This window comes from Choloepus didactylus, chromosome 19 (assembly GCF_015220235.1).
Source record: "Choloepus didactylus isolate mChoDid1 chromosome 19, mChoDid1.pri, whole genome shotgun sequence".
NCBI lineage: Eukaryota > Metazoa > Chordata > Mammalia > Pilosa > Megalonychidae > Choloepus > Choloepus didactylus.
In genome coordinates this window covers 38,687,826-38,709,448 of record NC_051325.1, presented here as the reverse complement: position 1 = coordinate 38,709,448, position 21,623 = coordinate 38,687,826, and the positions used below count along the sequence as shown (strand labels likewise).

Below are 21,623 nucleotides of genomic sequence, written 5' to 3'. Positions count from 1 at the left end.
ACATCAGGCCGTCAGTTCCCAATGTTCGTGAGAACACTAGCAACAATCTAGGTGAGGAAGTTCAGCACCTCTAGGCAGAGTTTTAAGAGAATAAATATCCAGATAGATCCTCAATTTCCATATGTGGTCTTTCCCAACATTGATCTGTTGGAGTTGGTTCTCCTTTCCCACTCTCTTTTTCACCATTACCCTTAGTGATAGTTAAGTTCATGTGTCAACTTGGCCAGGTAATGGTGCCCAGTTGTTTGGTCAAGCAAGCACTGGCCTAACTGAAACTGCAAGGAGATTTCGTGGCTGGATAATAAACCAGAAGGCTGGTTTATTAAATCATCAGTCAACTGATTGCATCTGTGGCTGATGACATCTAGGATCAACTAAGGGAGTGTCTTCCACAATGAGTGAATCCAATGAATTGCACTTAATCCAATCAGTTGAAGACTTTTAAGGGAAAAGAGAGAACTTTCATTTCTCCTTCAGTCAGCCACCCTCTCCTGGGGAGTTCATTGAAGACCTTCACTGGAGTTGCCAGCTAGTGGACTGCCCTTCAGAATTTGGACTTGTGCATCTCCAAAGTTGCGTGAGACACTTTTATAAAATCTCATATTTACAGATATCTCCTGTTAGTTCTGTTTCCTTAGAGAACCCTGAGCTTGGTACCAGGACTGGTTCTTGAGAAACAGAATCTTAAAATGGGCTTTTACAATTGGTTTTCTACTCTGATTAGATTCAAAGGCACTAATGACTCTATCTCCAATAATCAAGATGGCACTGACAGTCCATGGCATGAGTTGGCAATACAGATACACAAAATATCACCATTTGATTCTCCTAATCATATTCTTGTACAAGGCAAGGCGTTGGGTGAAAGAATTTTATGGAGTTAAGAGGTATAATGATGTCGGCTGGTTGTTCTCAGATATGTTGGATACAGTTACAAAAGAAAGGGATGAGCTGAGGGCTTCAAATTTACAACTTAAATGCAGTATGAAAGATATAAAGGTTTCTATGTGTGCCCTGAAAGAAAATCTTATTTCCTGTGGCCACAGACTTCAGAGCTCTGAAAACCAGACCCAGAGTCTCACTGTATGAGTAGCAGATTTACAACATAAACTAAAATCTCAACCTCGCAGGGTGTCTGCTGTTAAAGTAAAGGCATTAATTGGAAAAGAATGGGATCCTGAAAATTGGGATGGGGACATATGAGTTGATAACGATGGCACTGGGGACACTGGAACCCTGGATTCTGCTGAGTCTTTGCTAGGTATACCTGTAATGGTCTGTCCTGAGGAAACAGTCCCTCCACCTCCAGTCTGCCCAGAGGAAAGAGCCACCCAATCTCCAGCCTGCTCTGAAGAGACAACTACTGACCTCCAGCCTGCCTGGAGGAAACAGCTTCCCAACCTCCAGTCTGCCCTGAGGAGTCTGCCATCCAACCCCTCCACCTGAAGAGATTAACCCTTCAGTGCCTGCTAAACCTACAACCATCTCCCCTAGGGTAACAGCCCTCACTCCTCTGGAGAGATTAATTCTGTGTCACCAGATGAAACTGCAATGGAATGCCCTGAGGTAACTGGCTTGAAGGATACTTCTAATTGTTTTCATGACCCAACCCCCACCATTGCTCTTTTCTTCAAGACCTATAACTAGATGAAAGTCCCAACAGGCCCCAAAAGGTGAGGTACAAAGTGTAACCCATGAGGAAGAACGCTATACTCCAAAAGAACTGCATGATTTTCCAATTTATATAGACAGAAATCAGGGTAATATGTGTGGGAATGGATATTAAGGGTGTGGGATAACGGTGGAAGCAATATAAAGTTGGATCAGGCTGAATTTTATTGATATTGGCCCATTAAGCAGAGATTTCTGCTCAAGGAGTTAGAAAGGGTGTTAAAAGTTTGTTTGGGTGGTTGGCTGAAACGTGGATCAAAAGGTGGCTGACATTACCTGAGGACAAAATGCCAGAACTGCCCTGGTATAATGCAGAAGGGATCCAAAGGCTTAGAGAGATTGGAATGTTAGAGTGGACTTATCATGGAAGACCTGCTCATACAACCCAGGAATGTCCAGAGAACACACCTTTTACCAAGACTGTGAGGAATAAATTTGTGAGACTAGCTCTATCATCCCTGAAGAGCTCTGTAGTTGCCCTTCTCTGTAGATGAGATATTACTGTGGGAACTGCTGTCACTGAGCTGGAATCCTTAAACACAATGGGGATAATCGTATCCTGAGTTGGCAAAACCACGTGGCAGCAGTTAATCACCAAAGACAAGGTGGGTGTGGCTACCATAATGGACAGCCAACTCAAAGTAGCAGTCAAAGTAATATGACTCACAGAGACTTATGATGTTGGCTAGTAGATGAGCAGGCAGGCTACTAAAATTCTTGTTTGATCTGTATAAGCAGAAGAATTCTAGGAATCTCAATCGCCAGATTTGAGACAGTTTACAGACCCAGAGACCCTTGAATGAGGGGAAGGCTGGGTACCCTTGGGGAAGGACCCTGTTATGCTGCCAAAAATTTATACTGTTAATCTTCTTTCCAGCCTTCCCCAAGGAGACTTATAGCTTTTTATCAGGGTAACTGGGCATTGGAGAAAAGGAAATGATCAGATATTTCGGGATGATTAGACACAGGCTCAAAAGTGATATTAATTCCAGGAGACCCAAAACATCACTCTGGTCCACCAGTCAGAGTAGGAACTCACGGAGGTCAGGTAATTGATGGAGTTTTAGCTCAGGTTCAGTTGGTCCCCAGACCCATTCTGTGATTATTTCCCCAGTTCTGGAATGTATAATTGGAATAGACATACTTAGCAACTGGCAGAATCCCCACAATGGTTCCCTGACTCATGGAATGAGGGCTATTATAGTAGGAAAGGCCAAGTGGAAGCCACTAGAATTGCCCCTGCCTAGCAAGGTAGTAAATCAGAAGCAATACCAGATCCATACAGAGATTGCAGAGATTAATGCCACTCTTAAGGACTTGAAGGATGCAGGGGTGGTGATTCCCACCACATCCCCATTCAACTTTCCTATTTGGCATGTGCAGAAAACAGATAAGTCTTGGAGGATGACAGTGGATTATCATAAATTTAACCAGGTGGTGACTCCAATTGCAGCTGCTGTTCCAGATGTGGTATCATTGCTTGAGCAAATCAACGCATCCTCTGGTACCTAGTATGCAGCTATTTGTACACCTACATTCATTAGCAGCATTATTCACAATAGTCAAAAGGTAGAAGCAACCCTAGTCCCATCAACAGATGAATGGATAAACAAAATATGGTATATACATGCAATGGAATATTATTAAACCATAAAAAGGAATGATGTTCTGATACATGCTATATCATGGATAGAAACTGAAGACCATGTTCAGTGAAAGAGGCCAGACATAAAAAGACAGATATTATATGATTCACTTATATGAAATAACTAGAATATGCAAATTCATACACACAGGAAGTAGAGTACAGGTTGCCAGGGGCAGGGGGGAGGGGCAATGGGAAGTTAATGCATAATGGGTACAAGGCTTCTGTTTGGGGAGATGGAAAAGTTTTGGTAATGGAATGTGGTGATGGTAGCACAACGTTGTGAATGTGACTAATGCCACTGAATTGTAATGTTTGGGATTAGTTGAGATGGGAAATATTATGTTGTATATATGTTATCACAATTTAAAAAAAGAAAGAACTAAAGAGACTATGACAATCAAATGTAATACATGATCCTGGAATGGATCTAATAACTGGAGAAAATGCCCAAAAGGACGTTATTGGGACAATTGAAAAAAACTGGAATATAAATTCTATGTTTTATATCAATGTTAAATTTCTTAGACTTGATAACTGTACTTAATGTAGTTACATAAGTAAATATCCTATTCTTAGGAAATACACATGTAAGTAATAAATTAGCATTAAAGAAGCATGATGTATATGATCTTCTCTAGATAGATACAGATAGAATGATATAGCAAATGTGGCAAAATGTTAAAATTGGTAAATCTGGGTATCTGGGTAGGGGGTATATTGGAGCTCTCTATATTGTTTTTGTACTATTTTTGAAACTTTCCTCTAAGTTTGAAATTATTTCAAAACAAAAAGTTTATTTTAAAAAGGTGGTATTTCAGATGGTTTTTAAAGAATAAGCAGGACTTAGGTTGGCCCAGGTAAGAAACCTACTGATTCAGGTAGAAGGAACAACATTAGCTTAGACAGAGAGGCAGACAAGCACAGGCCAGTGTACAGGCCAATACCAATCCTAGACAGTGTTTTTCACCTATGGACCAGTGGTATTTTTTTCATGAAGCTAAATTCATTCACTGTAAAGGACTGTACTTTGTGCCATTATTGTCTGTTGTCATGACTATTCTTAGGCAACTGAAATATTTTTCTTTTTAATTGAATGATAGTGACATAAGGTGATATTCATAATTTCAAAAATATCCTTACTTCACAAAATTTAAAGTTGGCAACCCTATGGTAGTCCTTGCTGAAACATTCTTGAAATTTAAAAAATTTTTTAAATTGATTAAATGAATCAAACCAATTCAGTGTAGCTGTATTTTGTTGGCTGTAAAATTGAAAAGATAGAACATCAAGGCCATTAAAGTCAAGTAAAGACCAAGGAACTATTCTAGACCTAAGGAGACTGAAGAGACATAACAATTACATGTTTTGTGTGATTCTGAACTGAATCCTTTTGCTATAAAGCATATTATTGGGACAACTAGCAAAACTTCAGATGTTAAGGGTATATTGATATTGATTTTCTGATTTTGATAGTTGTATTATGGTTATGTAGGAGACAGTCCTTATTTGCTGGAAATACACAATAAATTATTCAGGGATTTGTATCTTACTCCTAACTACCTCAGGGGAAAAAAAAGTTATGGGTACTGTACTTGCAACTTTTCTATAAATTTGACAATGTTCTGAAAATTAAAAAAAAAAAAAAGATTGCCAATATAGACTATGGAGGGCTCATATAGGGTCCCAAATGCCTACTTTAAACTTTATTCTGTAGGTTAAGAAAAGCCAGAGAGGCTACAAAGCCTGCCACTCCTTCCCCTCAACAATACTTTTTACCTGCTAAAATCCCGAGCCACAGAGGGATGGAGCAACCTTTGCCAGAGTGGCCAACTCACAAAAGTAAAGGAGTAAGAGGCAAGATTTTCTTTCATAAGCTTAAAATCTCTAATTAGGAAGATCTAAAACTGCCCACCACCTAAGACCAATCTTAGGAAAGAGTGATCAAGGAGGAAATCACCAAAGGGATGCAAAAAAATACAAGTAACTTAAGTCAGGTGTAGTCAATCATGAAACAGTTCCTGGATGTGGTTGATTTTGAATAAAATCTTTTTGCTGAGAAAAAAAGGCAAAGCATTCACCAAAAAGGACATTTTGGAAGGGGTAGAAAACTCACTGAGGCTCCCAGTCTTGAATGCCTCTGCCTAACAACACCCTCCAACATGTGTGATATTTGTGAGCAATGACACCACCTCATAGTAATAAATAAATCTTTTCAGTATGTTTTCTCATCTGTTATTTCAACTAATCATTGTAGCACTCTTTCAAGACTGGCAGGACAAGAACTGTTATTCCCAATTTGAAAGGTCGGGAAACTGAGGCTCAGGAGACTGTCATCAGGGCACAGGGAGTGCAAGAAAGAAAAGGAGGCCAGTGCGGCTGGAGGACAGGGAGGTTAGACTAGGAGAAAGTTTGCATGAGATAGGTCACAAAGCAGTGGTTAGAACCTCTGTCTGCACACCCTTTAAGCTAGACTGTTTTTTTTTTCTTTTTAATATTCACATTATCAAAAGAGTGATCTTTTCAAAATGTAAACCTAATATGTCACACTCCTACTTGAAACTTTTCCATGGCTGATCATTACTCTCAGACAAAGACAAAACTTCCCTTTTGAGCTGCTGTGGGGTCTGCACCCTGTTTATCTTTCCACCCTTCTCTCATGCAAACTCTCTCCTAGCCTAACTTCCCTGCCCTCCAGCCACACTGGCCTCCTTTTATTTCTTGCATTCCCTGTGCTCTGGGCCTACTACAGGACCTTGGCACTTGCAGTTCCCTCTGCCTGAAATGCTTCTTCCCTGGCTCTTCATATACCTAGCTCCCTTTCAACCTTCAGATTTTGGCTGACCTATTACCTCCTTAAGGAAGCCCTCCCTATCTTTCTAGCTAGGTTAAATGCCCCTATAATAGGTACCCATGCTTCATGTATGTCTCGTTCCTAGCATTTATCACAGCCGAATTTCACATCTATTTGTGTGAAAACAAGTTCCTGATCTTTCCCCAGAGCTTCTCCTTCCAGTGTCTTCTTGATCTCAACTAGTGGAAAATCCATCAGCAAATCCTGCTGGGCTCTGCCTTCAAAATATATCCAAGATCTGACCACTTTTCACTACCTCCGCTATTATTTCCACTATAACATCATGCCTGAACAATAGTAAGTGCCCTTTACTGGTCTCCTTGCTATCACCCCATGCCCACAAAAGCCTATTCTCAAGGGAGTAGGCAGACTATATATGGTAAATATTCAGTAAAAAATTGAATGAATGAATAAATGAACACATCTGAGCTAAGGAAAGGATGTTACTTCTCTGAAATTTGCCCTTTAATATCTTTAGCCTTTAAAAATTATAGTCCACATTTCTAAAGCTGACCCTAAATCTGCAAAGTAAACTACTGGTTCGACAGGTGACAAATTGTCAAAGAAGCTAAGACCGTATGAGAAAAAGCACAGTGTCTAGACAAAGGAATATAAATATCCTCCTGTGCAGAAGTTACAACTGCTACATGACCCTGGCCAAGTCACTTCCACCCTCTGAGCCTCAAGTTCTCATTTGTCAAGTGATGCTGTGAGCCAAACCCAGGTTCAAAAGAACAAGGGAACAAATACACAAGTACAGCACAGGGAGACAGTTTATTATGAGAGTAAATAGAAAAACATAAGGTCAGAGCAAGAATGGTAATAGTACCCTGTGAGAGGCAGAATATACCTGGATACTAAATAAGACACATTGGTCAACTAGAGTATGTCCAGAGGAGAATGATGTGAATGATGAAAGGGTTGTTCCAAAACCACTTAATATAAGGAATCTGGAATGCAGACTCATTATTACCTCATCCATAAAACACCAGACTAGATCAGTGGTGTTTAAACTGAGCTTTGCAGATCCCTAGAGGAAGGTTTCATACACACACCTCACAGGGACTACAGTGACAGAGTAGAGAGGCCAAGAGAATATGGCTCTGGGCCTCCCTCTATGCTTCAAACAGATCAGCTCTGCTCTTACGTGTTTTAGGTATGGGGCTTTGGCATAATGATAAAAATAGCTAACACATTGTTTGCCAAGCACCAAGCCCTTTACATAGGCTATTCCAATTTTTCCTCATAACAAGCTATGTCATAGGAACTGTTGTTATTCCCATTGTACAGATGGGAAAACTGGATTTAAAGAGGTGAAGTAATTGGTAGGTGTTAGAGTGGGGATTTAAACCCAGGCAGAATTCAGGCTTATTAATCACTACATATATATATACATATATATATATATATATATGATTTTATTTGAAGAAAAGATTCTAATGCTTTAAAATTTTTGAGAATTACTTAAATAGGTAATCTTTAAAACCCTTTCTAGATTTAAATTCCTATAATTCTATGTTCAGCCTGGCAAAGGAATAAAACAATTGCCTTCAAATATTGGATGGGCCATCTTATGGGAGAAAGAATAGGATTATTCTAAGTGGCCCCAGAATACTGAATTAAGACCAAGCTCAGAGGATGGGGTGGGGAAAAGATTATAGGGAGGGAATACATCTAAGAATTTTGTAACAGAGCTATCCAACAATGAAACAGGTAGTGAGTGAACTCTTAGTGAGTGAACTCGGTGGTCTTGGTAGTGTTCCAGAATCAGAATGATCACTTATGGGGACTGTTTTACGTGGGGATATTGGAGTAGAATTCCGACTTTTCTATGGGAAGTGGGACAAATGAAATCTAAGGGTTGGATATGAGTATAAAATTCTCAGATAGAAGCTCACTCAACGTGTCAGACATTGATAATCATTACTAGTGTCCAATCTCTCCCAAACCTAATCCAGGAAAAGCGAGAAGTGCTATCCTCAGCTCCATGCCTTTTATATTTACTGACGTAACTGTGAGGCTCCCCAAGGCAAGAACCTATGCCTCTACCTGCTACCTTCAAAATCAGCTATCTTTAATAAAAACATGAAGTCAGTACTGGGTTCCTCCCCTTCCCCCAACCTCTCTAAGCTGCCTTGTTATTACAGTTCTCTACATTTGTGACTTTAATTCTGAAGGTCAGTGCCAGGAGTAACTTTAACAAGTATCCTGTCCACCACCTCCTGCCCACCGCCCCCCACCTCCCAGTTTACAGTTGGAAAAAGAAGGCTCAGAAAAGGGCAGTAAATTATCTAAAGCCATTTCCATTAAATATTAATTGAACACACCGGTATAAGAAGTCAGCCCAGACACAAACTCAGGTAACCGACTTAGAGTTCAGGACACTGAAACAGGCCTCAAGACGGTCTCAGGAACAATATATTTATTATTTATATCCCACCCACTTCCCCAGAAAATGACTACTTGGACAGCATGGCCTATATGTCTCACTTTCACCACTTTAGAGAGGGGTCCTTGAAGGTGTCAAGGGTCATGAAATGTAGAGAGAAGTGAGAGGAAAAGATTAGAGATCCGCTGCAAACATGAAATCCTCCAGCCCTCTTCCACAGTTTTCCCACTGGATTTAAGTGGAGAAAGACTGTTCCCAAGAACAGATATTTCCTCACATAGCTCATGTTGAGGAAAGAATCACATTCCCCACACAAGGCATGTTTAGGTCCCAAACCTGGTCCGGTGGGTGTGAACCCATTTATAAATAGAACCTTTGAAGATGTTATTAGAGTGTGCTCAAACTGATTGAGGGTGGGCCTTAATACAATATAGCTGAAGTTCTATGAGCAAAGGAAACTGCACATGGAAAGAGAAGCCATGGGGAGCACCTAGAAGCTGGATGTCAACAGAACCCAAAAGAGAAAGATACCACTATGTGATGGAAAAGCCAAGGAACCCCAAAGATTGCTGGCTAGCCAGAAGATACTAACCCAGGGAGGAAGCAAACTTTCTAGTCCCTGAAAACCATGAACCAATAAATTCCTGTTAAGCCTCAAAAGTTACAGTATTATCCCCAGGCAAGAGGAACTGACACTTTCCTCAGCCCCTACACTCCAGACCTTCTAAAGTCCTCCCTTTCTTTCACCATCTCAACAGAACCCAGCCTGCCTACTGAGTCACGATACAGTCACCACAGGTTGCAACAGAATTTCTAAAGATAACTTCCTCTTCAGAAACAGTGATAGAGTTCTGGAAGAACAGAGCCAGAAGAGACCTTGCAAATTATCTGCATTTCATCTCCTACTACTCCCACAAAGGGAAGGCCCAGAGAGGGGAAGAGATGGTTTGAGTCCATCTTCTTTCTCAAATATTCCCTATCACATATATTTTAATCAGTAGACCCAATGTTGTGAAACCAGTGAAGATAAATGGGGGAACAAAAAACCCCAACCCATCACTGATCTGAACTCCAGGATTAGAACCTAGATAATGAACAGAGTCTCTGAATATGAATGCTAGAACAACAGACTCTAGGCCTCTGGCTTTCCATGTCACCTTGACAATTTTCTTGTCAGAACATGCTCTTACCTCAGCCTACCCAACCATCCCTACACTCTCAAGTACACACACATACATACCCCACAGGGATCTGGGAAATTCTAAATGCCATACCCTGGAATTCATACTCAGGACCATACAGGGAGGGACTCTGGAAGCAGAGGTTCTGTCCTAAGGTCACCCCTAAAGTCACCTGCTTCTCAACAGCTCCAGTTTCTAAGAAATGATTGAAACACAGTATGTGCTTGTAGAGAGACAGCAGTGATTTCAACTGGGGATGAGGTGGTACAGAGACAGTGATAGCCAGAGGCAACCCAAAGTAAACAATGGAAAGAATGAACTATACCAAATTTCTCAGGCTTTGGTGACTGGGGACCTCTCCTGAATAGTCTAGAGACTGAGCAACTTGAATAAATCACTGGACTATCAGCCACCAACCACTCTTTCTACCCTTTCCCTATATGCCTTTAAATTAATCCCCCAAATGCCCTACTGTCCCTTAATGTCTTTCAACTGACCAGCCCCCACTCCTTCAGCTACCCCTAATATCCCTCACTGAATATCTCAGCCTGAATGACTATCCCAATACTTTTGTCGTTGACTACCTTCTCATTCACATACATATAAATCCCCATAAACACTCTTACCTGCCACACTAGGGGTAAAGATAGGTTAGAACCAAAGTCTTGTTTTATAGAGCAAATTTGGCCCTGAATCAGATGAACATGTACCTTGGAAAGAGGCAAAGCATTATATAGACCAAAGGGACCTTTGACTCCTCCCTCTTCCCTGATCCCCATAACCTACACTTTCAATTACCTACGCTGGTTTCTTTCCTCTAAATTACTCTAAAATTTTATCTTTCCATTCCATTCCCACCAGCAGCATCCCAGTTCAGGGATCTCTATCCTGAATAACAAACTCCCAGCTCTCTGGCTTCACACTCTCATCACACTCCCACTTTACCCATTTCATCTTTCATATGTATCCAGATTAATCTTTTTAAAGGCCCAGCTGTGATCACATCATTCCACAGTGTAAAATCCTTTCATTATTCCCACCAAACTGTCAAGATCTCCTAATACCTTGACCTCATCCATAGTTGAAGACAAATTTGACTCCTCTTTCTCTCATGCCCTACATACAATTCAAGTCAACAAATTCCAGGTTCTATTCATTCAAAATAGATATAGATATTGACCAAATCAATATCATCTCTCACCTGGATTTCTATAATATCCTCCTAATTGATCTCCCTGCTTCTACTCTTGCCCTGCTACAGTCTATTCTCAACACAAAAGACAGACTGATTCTAAATATAAGTGAAACCATGTTACTCCTATGATCAAAAGTGTCCAGTGGTTCCTCATTTCACTGTGAGTAAAAACCAGTCTACACTGTCTTTCAAGGTTCTACATGATCTAATGTTCTGCTGACCTTATTTCCTACTATTCTCTCTTTCTCTTGCTTACACTACTTCAGCTACACTAATTTCCTAGCTATCTTTCAAACACAAGAGGCCGTGGCACACTGCTGCACCTTAGGGCCTTTGCACTTGCTCTTTCATCAACCTGAAATACTTCTCCCACACTCCAACTATCCATCATTTCCTTCAGATCTCTGCACAAATGTCACCTTTATCAGAGATTCCTTTACCAATCCTCCACTCTGCATTTGCACTCCTTTTTCACTTACATTGTATTTTTTTTATCATTTATCTTTACCTGTTACATATTTATTGTTTTGTTTGTTTACTGCCTGTCTCCTCAAACTGGAATATATCTTCCATGAGGGCAGGGACTTTTGCTCTATTCAGACTTCGTCTCTTTTGTTTAGAATAATCCTTGGCACATAGCAAGAGCTCAATAAGTATGTATGAACAAATAAATTAAATTCCCCAAACCCTTTACCTCAAACAGACTTGGTCTTCTCACCGTCCCAATATAATAACAATGCTTCACTTACAATGCACCAGGAACTGGACACACAGTTTTTGGTATCCTGTTCAGTCAAACACTCCATGAGATTAAAAACTATTTTTATCTCCATTTTATAGCTGAGAAAACTGCAGCTCAAAGAGATTAAGTAACTTGTCCAAGATCTTACAGCTAGTAAGTGGTAAAAACAAGACTCAAATTAGGTTAGTTTGACACCAAAGCCCATTTTCTTAATCTTTATGTTATACTGCCTTCCTACAAAGTTTTCTCTCTCCTGTGAACTATTTGTATAATGGACTCTTTACAGTTTGGTCCATAATTGCTTTCAGAATGTTTTATATAGGCTTATTTAGTCTTCCCAAATTGAATGTAAATTCCTTGAAATCATATTCTGGGCCATTTAAACTTGATAATACATTTTATTGGATATTTTAAGAACAATATGAATTTGGCTAACATGGAAAATTTCTCTTTTCATCTGTCACAGCTGAGTTTTGGACACCTATAATAAATAGGGAACATCAAGCATAGTATAGTGAAAAGAATAATTGACTACGAGTGAGGATATCTGGAAATTAGTTTAGGCTGGGTCTCCAAGCAAGTATGCGACTCTCAGGCAAATCACTTAGCCTCTCCAAACCTTAATTTACCCATCTGTAAAGACAGTTGGCCTAGATGGCCTCTAGCAGTCACTTCAAGTTCTAAAAATATTATTATTCCCTGAACCTTTATGATGTGTCAAGCCAAAAGTAAAAGGCCAAATTCTTCCTTAATATGGCTCAATTTTGGCTATTCAGAGCACTTTCCTAAGAGCACTATTTCCTTTGAGGATTATTTTAGCATATGCAAAAGGCATGTCCCCAAACAAGGCATGAGTTACAAATATGATTTGCTAATGCCACTACATCTAAATATAATGGTTTAAGTCAAGAAGAAAGGCATACTGTGACTTTATAAGAAGAAGATCAACTGGAACAAATCACTGAAAAAAATGTCATTTTTAAAAAAATCAATAAAAATTAGACAAGAAGGTGGGCTCCAATAGAGGACTTTAGGGAAAAGAAGGGACTTAATAAAATAAATTATATCATAGAGAATTTGGAAAATATTGAGTACAAGATGAAGGCAGATAGTGCAAGAAAAAAATGGCAGGCAATTATTAACTAAGGAAAAAACAAAAATCTGTACATAAAATGAAATGCAATCATACTATTGTATTTTTGATTTATAACTTCACTTTTTACTTCCTACAGGATCCGAAAGGCAAATTCATAAAATGTAATGAGAAATCAGTGGTTTGGGGTTCATAATGAATAAATATAATTTGTGGCAAGAACTACATAAAGGTGGGGAGGATGGAGAGGAACAGGAACATAGTTTGTGTATACTATTGAAGTTAAGTTATCAAAGCAAACAAGACTGTTACAGATTTGGGATATTAAATTTAAGCGCCTGATAACTACAAAGAAAATATTAGAGGATGTGCATCTGCTAGCTGATAAGAGACAGAAATTAGAGGTTGCCAGGGGTGGGGGTCAGGGGAATGGGGAGTTAATGCATTATGGGTGTAGGGTTTCTGTTTGGGGAGGTGGGAAAGTTTCCATAACGGAAAGTGGTGAAGACACTGCAATACTGTGAATGTGACTAATCCCACTGTATGGTATACTTGGGAGTGGTTCAGATGGGTAAGTTTGTGTTGTACATATATTCGCACAGTAGGAAGGGAGGGAGGGAAGGAGGGAGGAAGGAAGGAAGGGAGAGCAACTGAAGAGACAATGATAATTAAATGCAAGACATGATCCTGGAAGGGATCTAGCAAGAGAGAAGTCTCAAGGGGACATTTTTGGGACATATGAAAAAATTGGAATATAGACTATAAGCTTTATATCAATGTTAAATTGCCTGAATTTGATAACTACACTTAAGGTGGTTACATAGTGAATATACTTGTTCTTAGGAAGTATACATGGCAGTACTAAGTGTTCAAGGAGCTTGATGTATACAACCTATACTCAAATGTTTAGAAAATAGACTAATAGACAGACAGACACAGACAGACAGATAGAATGATACAGAAAATGTGCTAAAAAGTTAAAATTGGTGGATCTGGGTATCTGCAGAAGTAAGGGTCTATTGGAGCTCTGTGTATGGGGTTTGTATTATTTTTGTCACTGTTCTGTAAGTTTGAAAGTATTTCAAAATAAAAAGTTAAAGAAAAAAATGAAATGCAATCATAATATAATTCTCTGCAATGAACAATTATATTTACATAATCATAATTGTGTAAAATTGATTTGAGTTAACTGAAAAGCAGAAGTATAATTATATTGGGAAGTTGGGGAAAGGAAGTTGGAAGGGTATATGAGAATCTTCTATCATAATAGGAAGTCAATACTTTCTAAAAAGTATTACTTTTTACTTAAAAATATGGAGTTAACAAAGAAAAACTACATATCTGGCATATTTGCACTTTACTTATTTATAACAAATGTAATCTATATATAGTTTGCTTTTGCCTTACTTTGAACATAAAAGAACTGAATAATAATGACCCATATGGTACTTGTTTCCCACCCCTCTACTCCTGTATCTATAGCCCCTAACAAAGGGCTAAGCACCCAATAGTTTCAGAAAGTCTTGTTGAGCAAGTGACCAATGTAAAGTAGAGAGGAGGTGCCTTGTTATGGAGTTACAGAATTTTGTACTGGAAGTAAATTTAGAGATTATCTAATCTAGTGTTTCCCAAATTGATATTCCACAGAATAGTGCTTCTTGTGATGTTAACAGCATGCTGCAAAAAGTGTTTGGGGCTCAAATAAATTTGGGAAATTCCATGTTAGACAAAATTAATCAGGTTTCTTTACTGTAGGACTTCTTGGAGCCTTTACTATGTTAATATGCATTGGGAACACCACAAAGGTAATTTATTATGTAGTGCTTCTCAGATTCACTTGTTACATGAATTCTCAAGTCCATGCTCATATTCCCAGTAATTCGTGTTTCCTAGGGCACTCTTTGATAAACACTGATCTAGTCTATGGGGAAAGAGAGGCTCTCTAGATCACCTGCCCAAGTACAGGTGATAGGGGAACTAGTGTCTCAAGATTCTGAAACAATCTGTAGTAACAGAAAAACTCTGATGTGTGTTTTCTCAGTCCTTCATCAGGCATCTGAGTTCTTTCAACACAGGGACAAATTCAGACACAAGCATCTCAACAGCCATAACAGACTGAGTTTCAGTGGCAAAGTGGCCCCCAATTAAGCAACGACAGTATGATAACGGACCACTCACTCTGTACAGTGCTCTCCAATAAATAAAGTACATTTGCAACATCATTTCACTTGGTTCTCATAACAAGCTAATCAGAAAGACAAGAGTGGAATTATTATCCCGTTTTATGGGAGAAGAAACAGACTCTCGGAGAGTTAAATGCCTTGCCTGTGGTTACACAGCAAATTAGTGGTAGAGTTGGAACAAGAACCTAAATTTCCTGTCTCAGGTTAGAGCGCCTGTCCATATATCATATAAACTGGGCAAATGTTGACTGAGTAGCAACTTAACTGCTCCTCGAAGCAGCCAAACAACTTCTCCTTGGCTAGCTTAAACAATCAATCAATTCTCAGAGGGCTTATGGGTGGTGGCAGAAGCAACACCCCTATCAGTGGAACAACAAAGTCCTATTTAGAATCAGTATAGCAATACCTCTTCTACAGCTATGTAGCATGGCCTAGCGGTACAAGCAAGGGCTTAGGAGTCAGACGTACTTGGGTTTGAACTGTGGCTCTACCACTTACAGCATAACCCTTCTGTGCTTCATTTCTTCATCTGTAAAATGGAGTTAAGAATCCCTATTTTGCAAGGCTGTTGGGAGGCTAACACAGGGAATTTGAGGGGTAGTACAGTGTAGTGGTTAAAAGTATAAGCTCTGGAATCATACTGCCTAGGTACGAAACTCACCTCTGATTCTTACTAGCTGTATGAATTTGGATAGGTCACTTAACTTCTCAGAATTTCAATTTTCACATATGTAAAATGAGGAAAATAACAATGCTTTCTTAGTTGTGAGCATCGAATGAGATAATCTTTGTTAAGCACTTAGTGTAGTATCTGGCACACAGCTCAACAAGAGGTAATGATGATGGTGGTAGTGGTGGTAATGAGAAACCCAATACTCATTTTCCTGCCAAATGAAGAATGAGAAACAAAGCTACTCAGTCCTGTTCTCTTCCTTCTAGCCTCTCCCCTCCCTCTTCTCCAACCACAAGTCACTGCACTAGATAGAAATCAGGACATTTGGCTTTGGATGTCAGCTCTATCATGAACTAGTTACGTGATTTTGGGGGAAGTCATTTAACTTCCTTGAGGTGTTTTTCCTCTTCTGAAACATAAAGTTAATGACACTCTACTGGGATGCTGCTAGCATCAGATGAGTTCATGGATTTTAAAGTACTTTGTGAACTATGAAGCACTATACAAATATGAGGGGTGACTTTTTATCTGCCACAAAATATAAGATGAATATTTTACCAGTAAAAAGCAACTTTATCTCCAAGTTTTTTCTCGTGGACATTTCGGTCCAGTACATTGTAGCAGATGTTGGTAGTTGCTCCTTTCATCCACTCAATAAAGATTTTCCCTTTAGTCACATCAAAGTTGTACTGGAGGAATGGGCCAGGGCATGGGGTCTTCCAGTAAAATTCCTTGGCAATGTCTCCCCAAAACTCTGCAACAGAAAGGGAAGTCCAGACATCACTAAGCTTCTTAGACATATTTAGCCTCAGATGATTCTCCAGTCTGTACAGGATCAAGTCACAATTTCCCTGCCCTGTACTCTATGACGCACCCCCGAGTCCCTCTACCTGTCTAATATTATCACCCACCACTGCAATAAACCACCTTCTATTCCTATGGGCTGAATCTTGACTCAAATTTCTTCCTTCTGTCCTCAAAACTGCCACTCCATTTTTTCACCATCTATTCATATCCTAGCCTTGCACAATGCCTAGCACATAATAAGTATTCAGTAAAATATTTAATGAATTAATGAAAGACATAAAACTTCTACCCATGGAGCCTTTCAGGACCATTTCTTTTTTCTCTTAATTTGTTCATTCACTCACAACTACTTATTGAACATCTCCTTCTTCTGTTACTATTTGCCTAAGTATTACTTGCTATGTGCCAGATATTGCATTAAGCTTTTTATATGCATTATCTTATTAGTCCTCACCATAACCCTAGGAGGTAGGCATTATTTTCACCCTCATTTTGATTGGAAAACCAAGGTTCAGAGAGGTTAGATAATTTGTCCAAGGTAACGCAATCACTAAGTCAATATTTAAAACTTCCCTGAGGAAGAGACATTTTTGCTAAAATCCGGAAGATAAATAGAATTTTCCTTCACTCCCTCACGAGAAAAGAGAGTGCTATGGAATGAGAGGGAACCAAAGGTACATGTTAAGAGGAATTCTTCTGAGTCTGAAGCACTGAGAATAAGGCAAAGAATGGCAGAAATTGCAGTCCTTCTGAGCATGATAAGAAATTTGGTCTTTATCCTAAGAGCAGCAGGGAGCTATTCAAGGATATTAAGCAATAGAATGACATGATTTACATTTTTTCAAAAAAGGTCTACCAGGGCAACTCTGGAGAAAATGGCTCCTAGAATATATATTGTCTGTGCTCAATAGGTAAACAAGCTATTGCAGAGCAATAGTCTCAGACTGGATCAAGACCTAGAGGGGAGAGAGACACTTAGAACCTTAATAATGTAAAGAACTGTAGAAATTATCTGTAGCATGTCACAGATAAGACACCAAATTCACAGAAGCAAAATGATTTGCTCAAGGTCAGATGATTTGCAGTTTAGACAGTCTAGGTGGAGAGATAAGTATAACAAATACAAGACAGAATATAATTGAAATCTAAATCATATGGTGTACAACCTTGCAATCAAGTAAAGAAATCCAAATTAAATCAACCCCAAGGTGCCATTATATACCTATAAAACTAGCAAAGGTAAAGAAAAATAATTAAATCTAATGACCTGATGGCCCTGTACAATAATGACACTGTAAAAAAGGGGCACAGTTATACTAGATAGCAGGGTAATGCCATAAACATAAACCTTTTTATACCCTTACATTTGCTAACTCAACTTTGGGAAAGAAAGAAAATAATCCCAAAGTGGAAAAAAAAAAAGTGATTATTACAAAGGTGTTTATATAGCAAAGCTATTTATAATAGTGACTCTGGAAACAACTCAAAGCTCAACAATAAGAAACTGATGAAAACTAGCAAGATAATAAAATACTACCTGGCCACCGTTATGCCATTAATGTACCAGGGACTGGGCTAATCTCATTTAATCTTTATGATACTATGACCTGATGAAGTATATATTAATTATCCTAACTTTATAGATGAGAAAAAGTAGGAAACTCCTGAGGACTACACAGCTGGTGGCCAGAATATAAAGTCAGATAGACTCTCAGAGGTATAGTTAAAAATATTTTTAAGTGAAAATATTAACCTTACGCTATTTAAAACTATTTATGAACTACATTTATGTCCATCAATAAAGAATGAAGAAAACTGAGTTTTGTGCTTACTTTTTTTGGGGGGGTGGGGTGGAGGTGTTGAAATCTGCATGTTTTGATGGTACAGATTCTAAGTACTGAAGAAATTTAAAAAAGGAAAGATGAGCATTGCCTGGGATGATTAGGGAATGCTCTATGAAACCGTTGGGATTGGACTAGCTAGGAGAAGCAGGAGGGATCATTCAAAGGCAAGGAGGTGGGAAAGGAACTTTTCTTTATCAATGAGAGAGATCTATCTAGAATGAGGGATGTGGTAGGGAGTAGCAGTGAAATGAGGATGGAAAGGTAGGGTGGGGTAGATTATTCAGAGGTCTTTAAAGAAAGGCAGAATTTTAATTTGAAACTCTAGACAATAGGGAACTATTTGAAGTTTTTTAGATAACCTATGGAAGCACTGTTTACAGAATATCAACCTAATGGTATTTAGATAAATCTACCTGCGAAAGAGAAGGTGGATGAGACCGGGGGAAGAAAACAAATTAGGAGGCTGTTTTCTTGAGAGACATTTTGAAGGAGTATTTGACAGAATTTGGTGACAAGCATATTATGGGATCATGGAAGAGGAATAATAGCCAAGCTATTAGGAGTATAGGTTCTGGAGTTAAGACTGCCTTGGTTCAAATCCCAGCTCCATCACTAACTAGCATTGTGACTTCGCATAAGTTATTTAACTTCTCTAAGCTTTAATTTCCTTCTCTGTAACATGGAGGATGATAAGACATATTCAATTATACAGGATTTCTGCTTGGCAAGCAGAAAACAATCTATAAATAATAGATTTTATTAGAGGAAAGGATGATGACAGACATTTATTGTTGGGATGGTCCCATTGACAAAGATTAGAAAATCAGGGAGGAGAGCAGGTTTGGGAGGGAAAGCTGGTAAAGGCCAGTCATAGTCATGCTGAATATGAAATTTGGGACCATAAGTGAGATGCCAGGTATAAGGCTAGATATATAGAATAGGAAGTTGTTATTATGGCAGTAATAGCTCATCCCTGGGGAACAAATGAACTTATAAAGGGGAAGAAATTATAGAGGGGGGAGAGAAGTGGAAATAGGCCTGAAGATTCAAACTTGGACACTGCTTGCAGCAATCAACCGCTCTACACTTGCTTTGATCTTGCCTTAAATCACTCTGTAATTGCTTCATCCATGTCGTTATCAAACATTTACTGAATGTCTACTGTGCATCAGACACTCCATAATGCTTGCTTTACTTATTATCTAATCTTGACACAAACCCATGTGGCTGGTATTATTATCACTATCTTATAGATGAAGAAAAAGGAATCTCAAACAAGTTTAAAAGTCTGCCTAAGACTCCACAGCAAACGAGTGGCAGAGCCAGCATCTAAATCTAGATTTTTCTGAGTTTGATTCCTGGCTCATGCTTGTCCCAGTAGCACACACCATGGAATTTCTAAGAGATTACAATCCCAGCCCAAATCAAAGAAAAAACTTTAGTCTTATATTGAGTAGTTTCCATTGGGCTTTCTGGAATATTAAAATAACTCTTGGACCCCATTACTAATTTGGGGGATCCCAGTATGGAACTAGACCCTTTTCCTGCCCCTCAACAGTCAAAGCTAATCAAGACTAGTCCCAGGAGGCAATGGCTGAGTGGGTGTGAAAGGGAGGCAAAGAAAGTTCTCCTCAGGGCCGTCCTCCCCTCAAGGCTACGCTTGGCCCCTTAGAAACACTCTTCTAGCCTCAGGAATTTCTTTCTCTTCTCTTGAAACTTTCACTCTCCTCACTGAACATCCCTCCCCATCTCCTCAAGGAACTTCAATTCTTCCCTCATGGAACCAGCATCTCCTTACAGAACCCACATTTCCAGAAACCCACAAGTCACCAAGGAACCCTTCCCCCAACTGTTAGGGAACCCCTATCTCCCCACGAAACCCCTATTCGTAAGCAGAGGCCCCATTTCCTCGCGGAACCACTCCAATTCCTCACTCCCCAGGGAACCTCCTCTCCTCACCGCCCCCCGCGCCCGCCCGGGCCCGGCCTCACCCCGTGGCTCCTCCACAGAGCGCCGATGCAGCTCGCGGTAGCGCAGCAGCGAGGGGACGTGCGCGGAGCGGCTGATCTCGAGCGGCGGCGACCAACTCCGTGCCCGACTCCCGGCTCCAGCCTCCTCCCGACCCCCGCTCCCGCTGCCGCTCCGGCCCCGCTCTTCGGGAAGCCCCATCGCACCAACTTCCGAACACCGTGGTCGTCTTTGAGGTCGCGGAGGGTGCCCGGGCGGGGAAAACAGGCTGGCGTAGAGGCGGGGCCTTGTGGAGAAGGCGGGGTCTCCTGGTGGAGGCGTGGCTTTGACGAACCCGGGGATGGGCGGGGCCATGCCTGGTAGGGGCAGGACCAAGGTTAGCAAAGGCAGTGATAGGGAAAAGTCGAGGATTGCTTGGGGACAAGGGCGGAGCTGACTTGCCGGAAGGAGTGGGGCTGTAAAGTGAAAGCAGAAGGGGCGAGACTGGGCGTGGCAGGAGAGACAGTGGGACCACGGAGTGACAGTGGAGGGGCGGGGCCAGGCCTGACAGGAGAGGAGGCGGGACCAAGGAGGGGCCAGGGTGGGTGGGGTCTAGAAGTGACAGTTGTGGGGTAGTGATAGGGCGGGGCTCGAGCGGGAAAGATCTGGGCTAATGGGAGGAGCTCCCTCAGCCCAACCCGAAGCCGCCCCGTGGTCTGATTTCAAAATCCTGACAGTCACCCCACTGAGTTGGGAAGCCAGGTGGAGGAGGATTCTTCCAGGAGACACCCCTTCCTGTGGGAACTATCCCCGCACTCTGAGCACTACTCCTTCACCCCAGTGTCCTTGAGGGCACGACCTTCCTCTGGCCCTGGAACAGAACTCCTTCTTTGCTGACCTGGGGCCAGCTCAGATTTTCTCGCGCCTCTGAGGATATATATGTCTTGGCTCTCTTTGCCTCCACAAATCTCCATTCAGATCTAAAGTACAAGACTCATTCAGTGAAGATTCAGAGATACCTTCAGATCTTTGCTAATAAACTCACCTTCTCGTTGCACAAATGGTAAACCCATGGAAGGGAAGGAACTTGCGAAAGGTCACAGAGAAAATAACGGCCAAGTTAGGGGCAGACCTACATCTCCTAACTCCAGGTCTGTTTCCACTGCCCCATCAGGCTGATGCTAAGGCTTGTAAAATACTAAAGTCTATGCAAATAGGAGGAATCATTCATATTCCCTCAATGACCTTTGATTTCACTCTGTTCGCTCCACCGCAGAAAGAAGGCAAGGTCAGGCAGAGCCCTCTATCTCCTGCCTGCACTCACCACCAAGAAAGTTCCATCCCACCCATCAGTTCAGACTGGCTGTCAAGGCAGGAAGGATTCTGAGTGATTCTGAGG

General features: G+C 40.5%; 1 protein-coding gene across 2 annotated transcripts in view; it reads right to left on the bottom strand.

Annotated features, from left to right (window-relative positions):
- ACSS2 (acyl-CoA synthetase short chain family member 2) overlaps positions 1-20,535 on the bottom strand; it is a 44,216-nt gene extending 23,681 nt beyond the window's left edge. The window contains exons 1-2 of one of the 2 annotated variants that reach the window (XM_037811113.1): positions 20,269-20,535; positions 16,185-16,380 (exon numbers count right to left, since the gene is read on the bottom strand). In XM_037811113.1, the coding sequence (XP_037667041.1) occupies positions 16,185-16,380; positions 20,269-20,446 (374 nt within the window). In that variant the 5' untranslated portion in view covers positions 20,447-20,535. The remainder of the gene's footprint in view (positions 1-16,184; positions 16,381-20,268) is intronic. The other variant, XM_037811114.1, reaches the window with a different exon arrangement.
- Between the last annotated feature and the right edge of the window lie 1,088 nt (positions 20,536-21,623).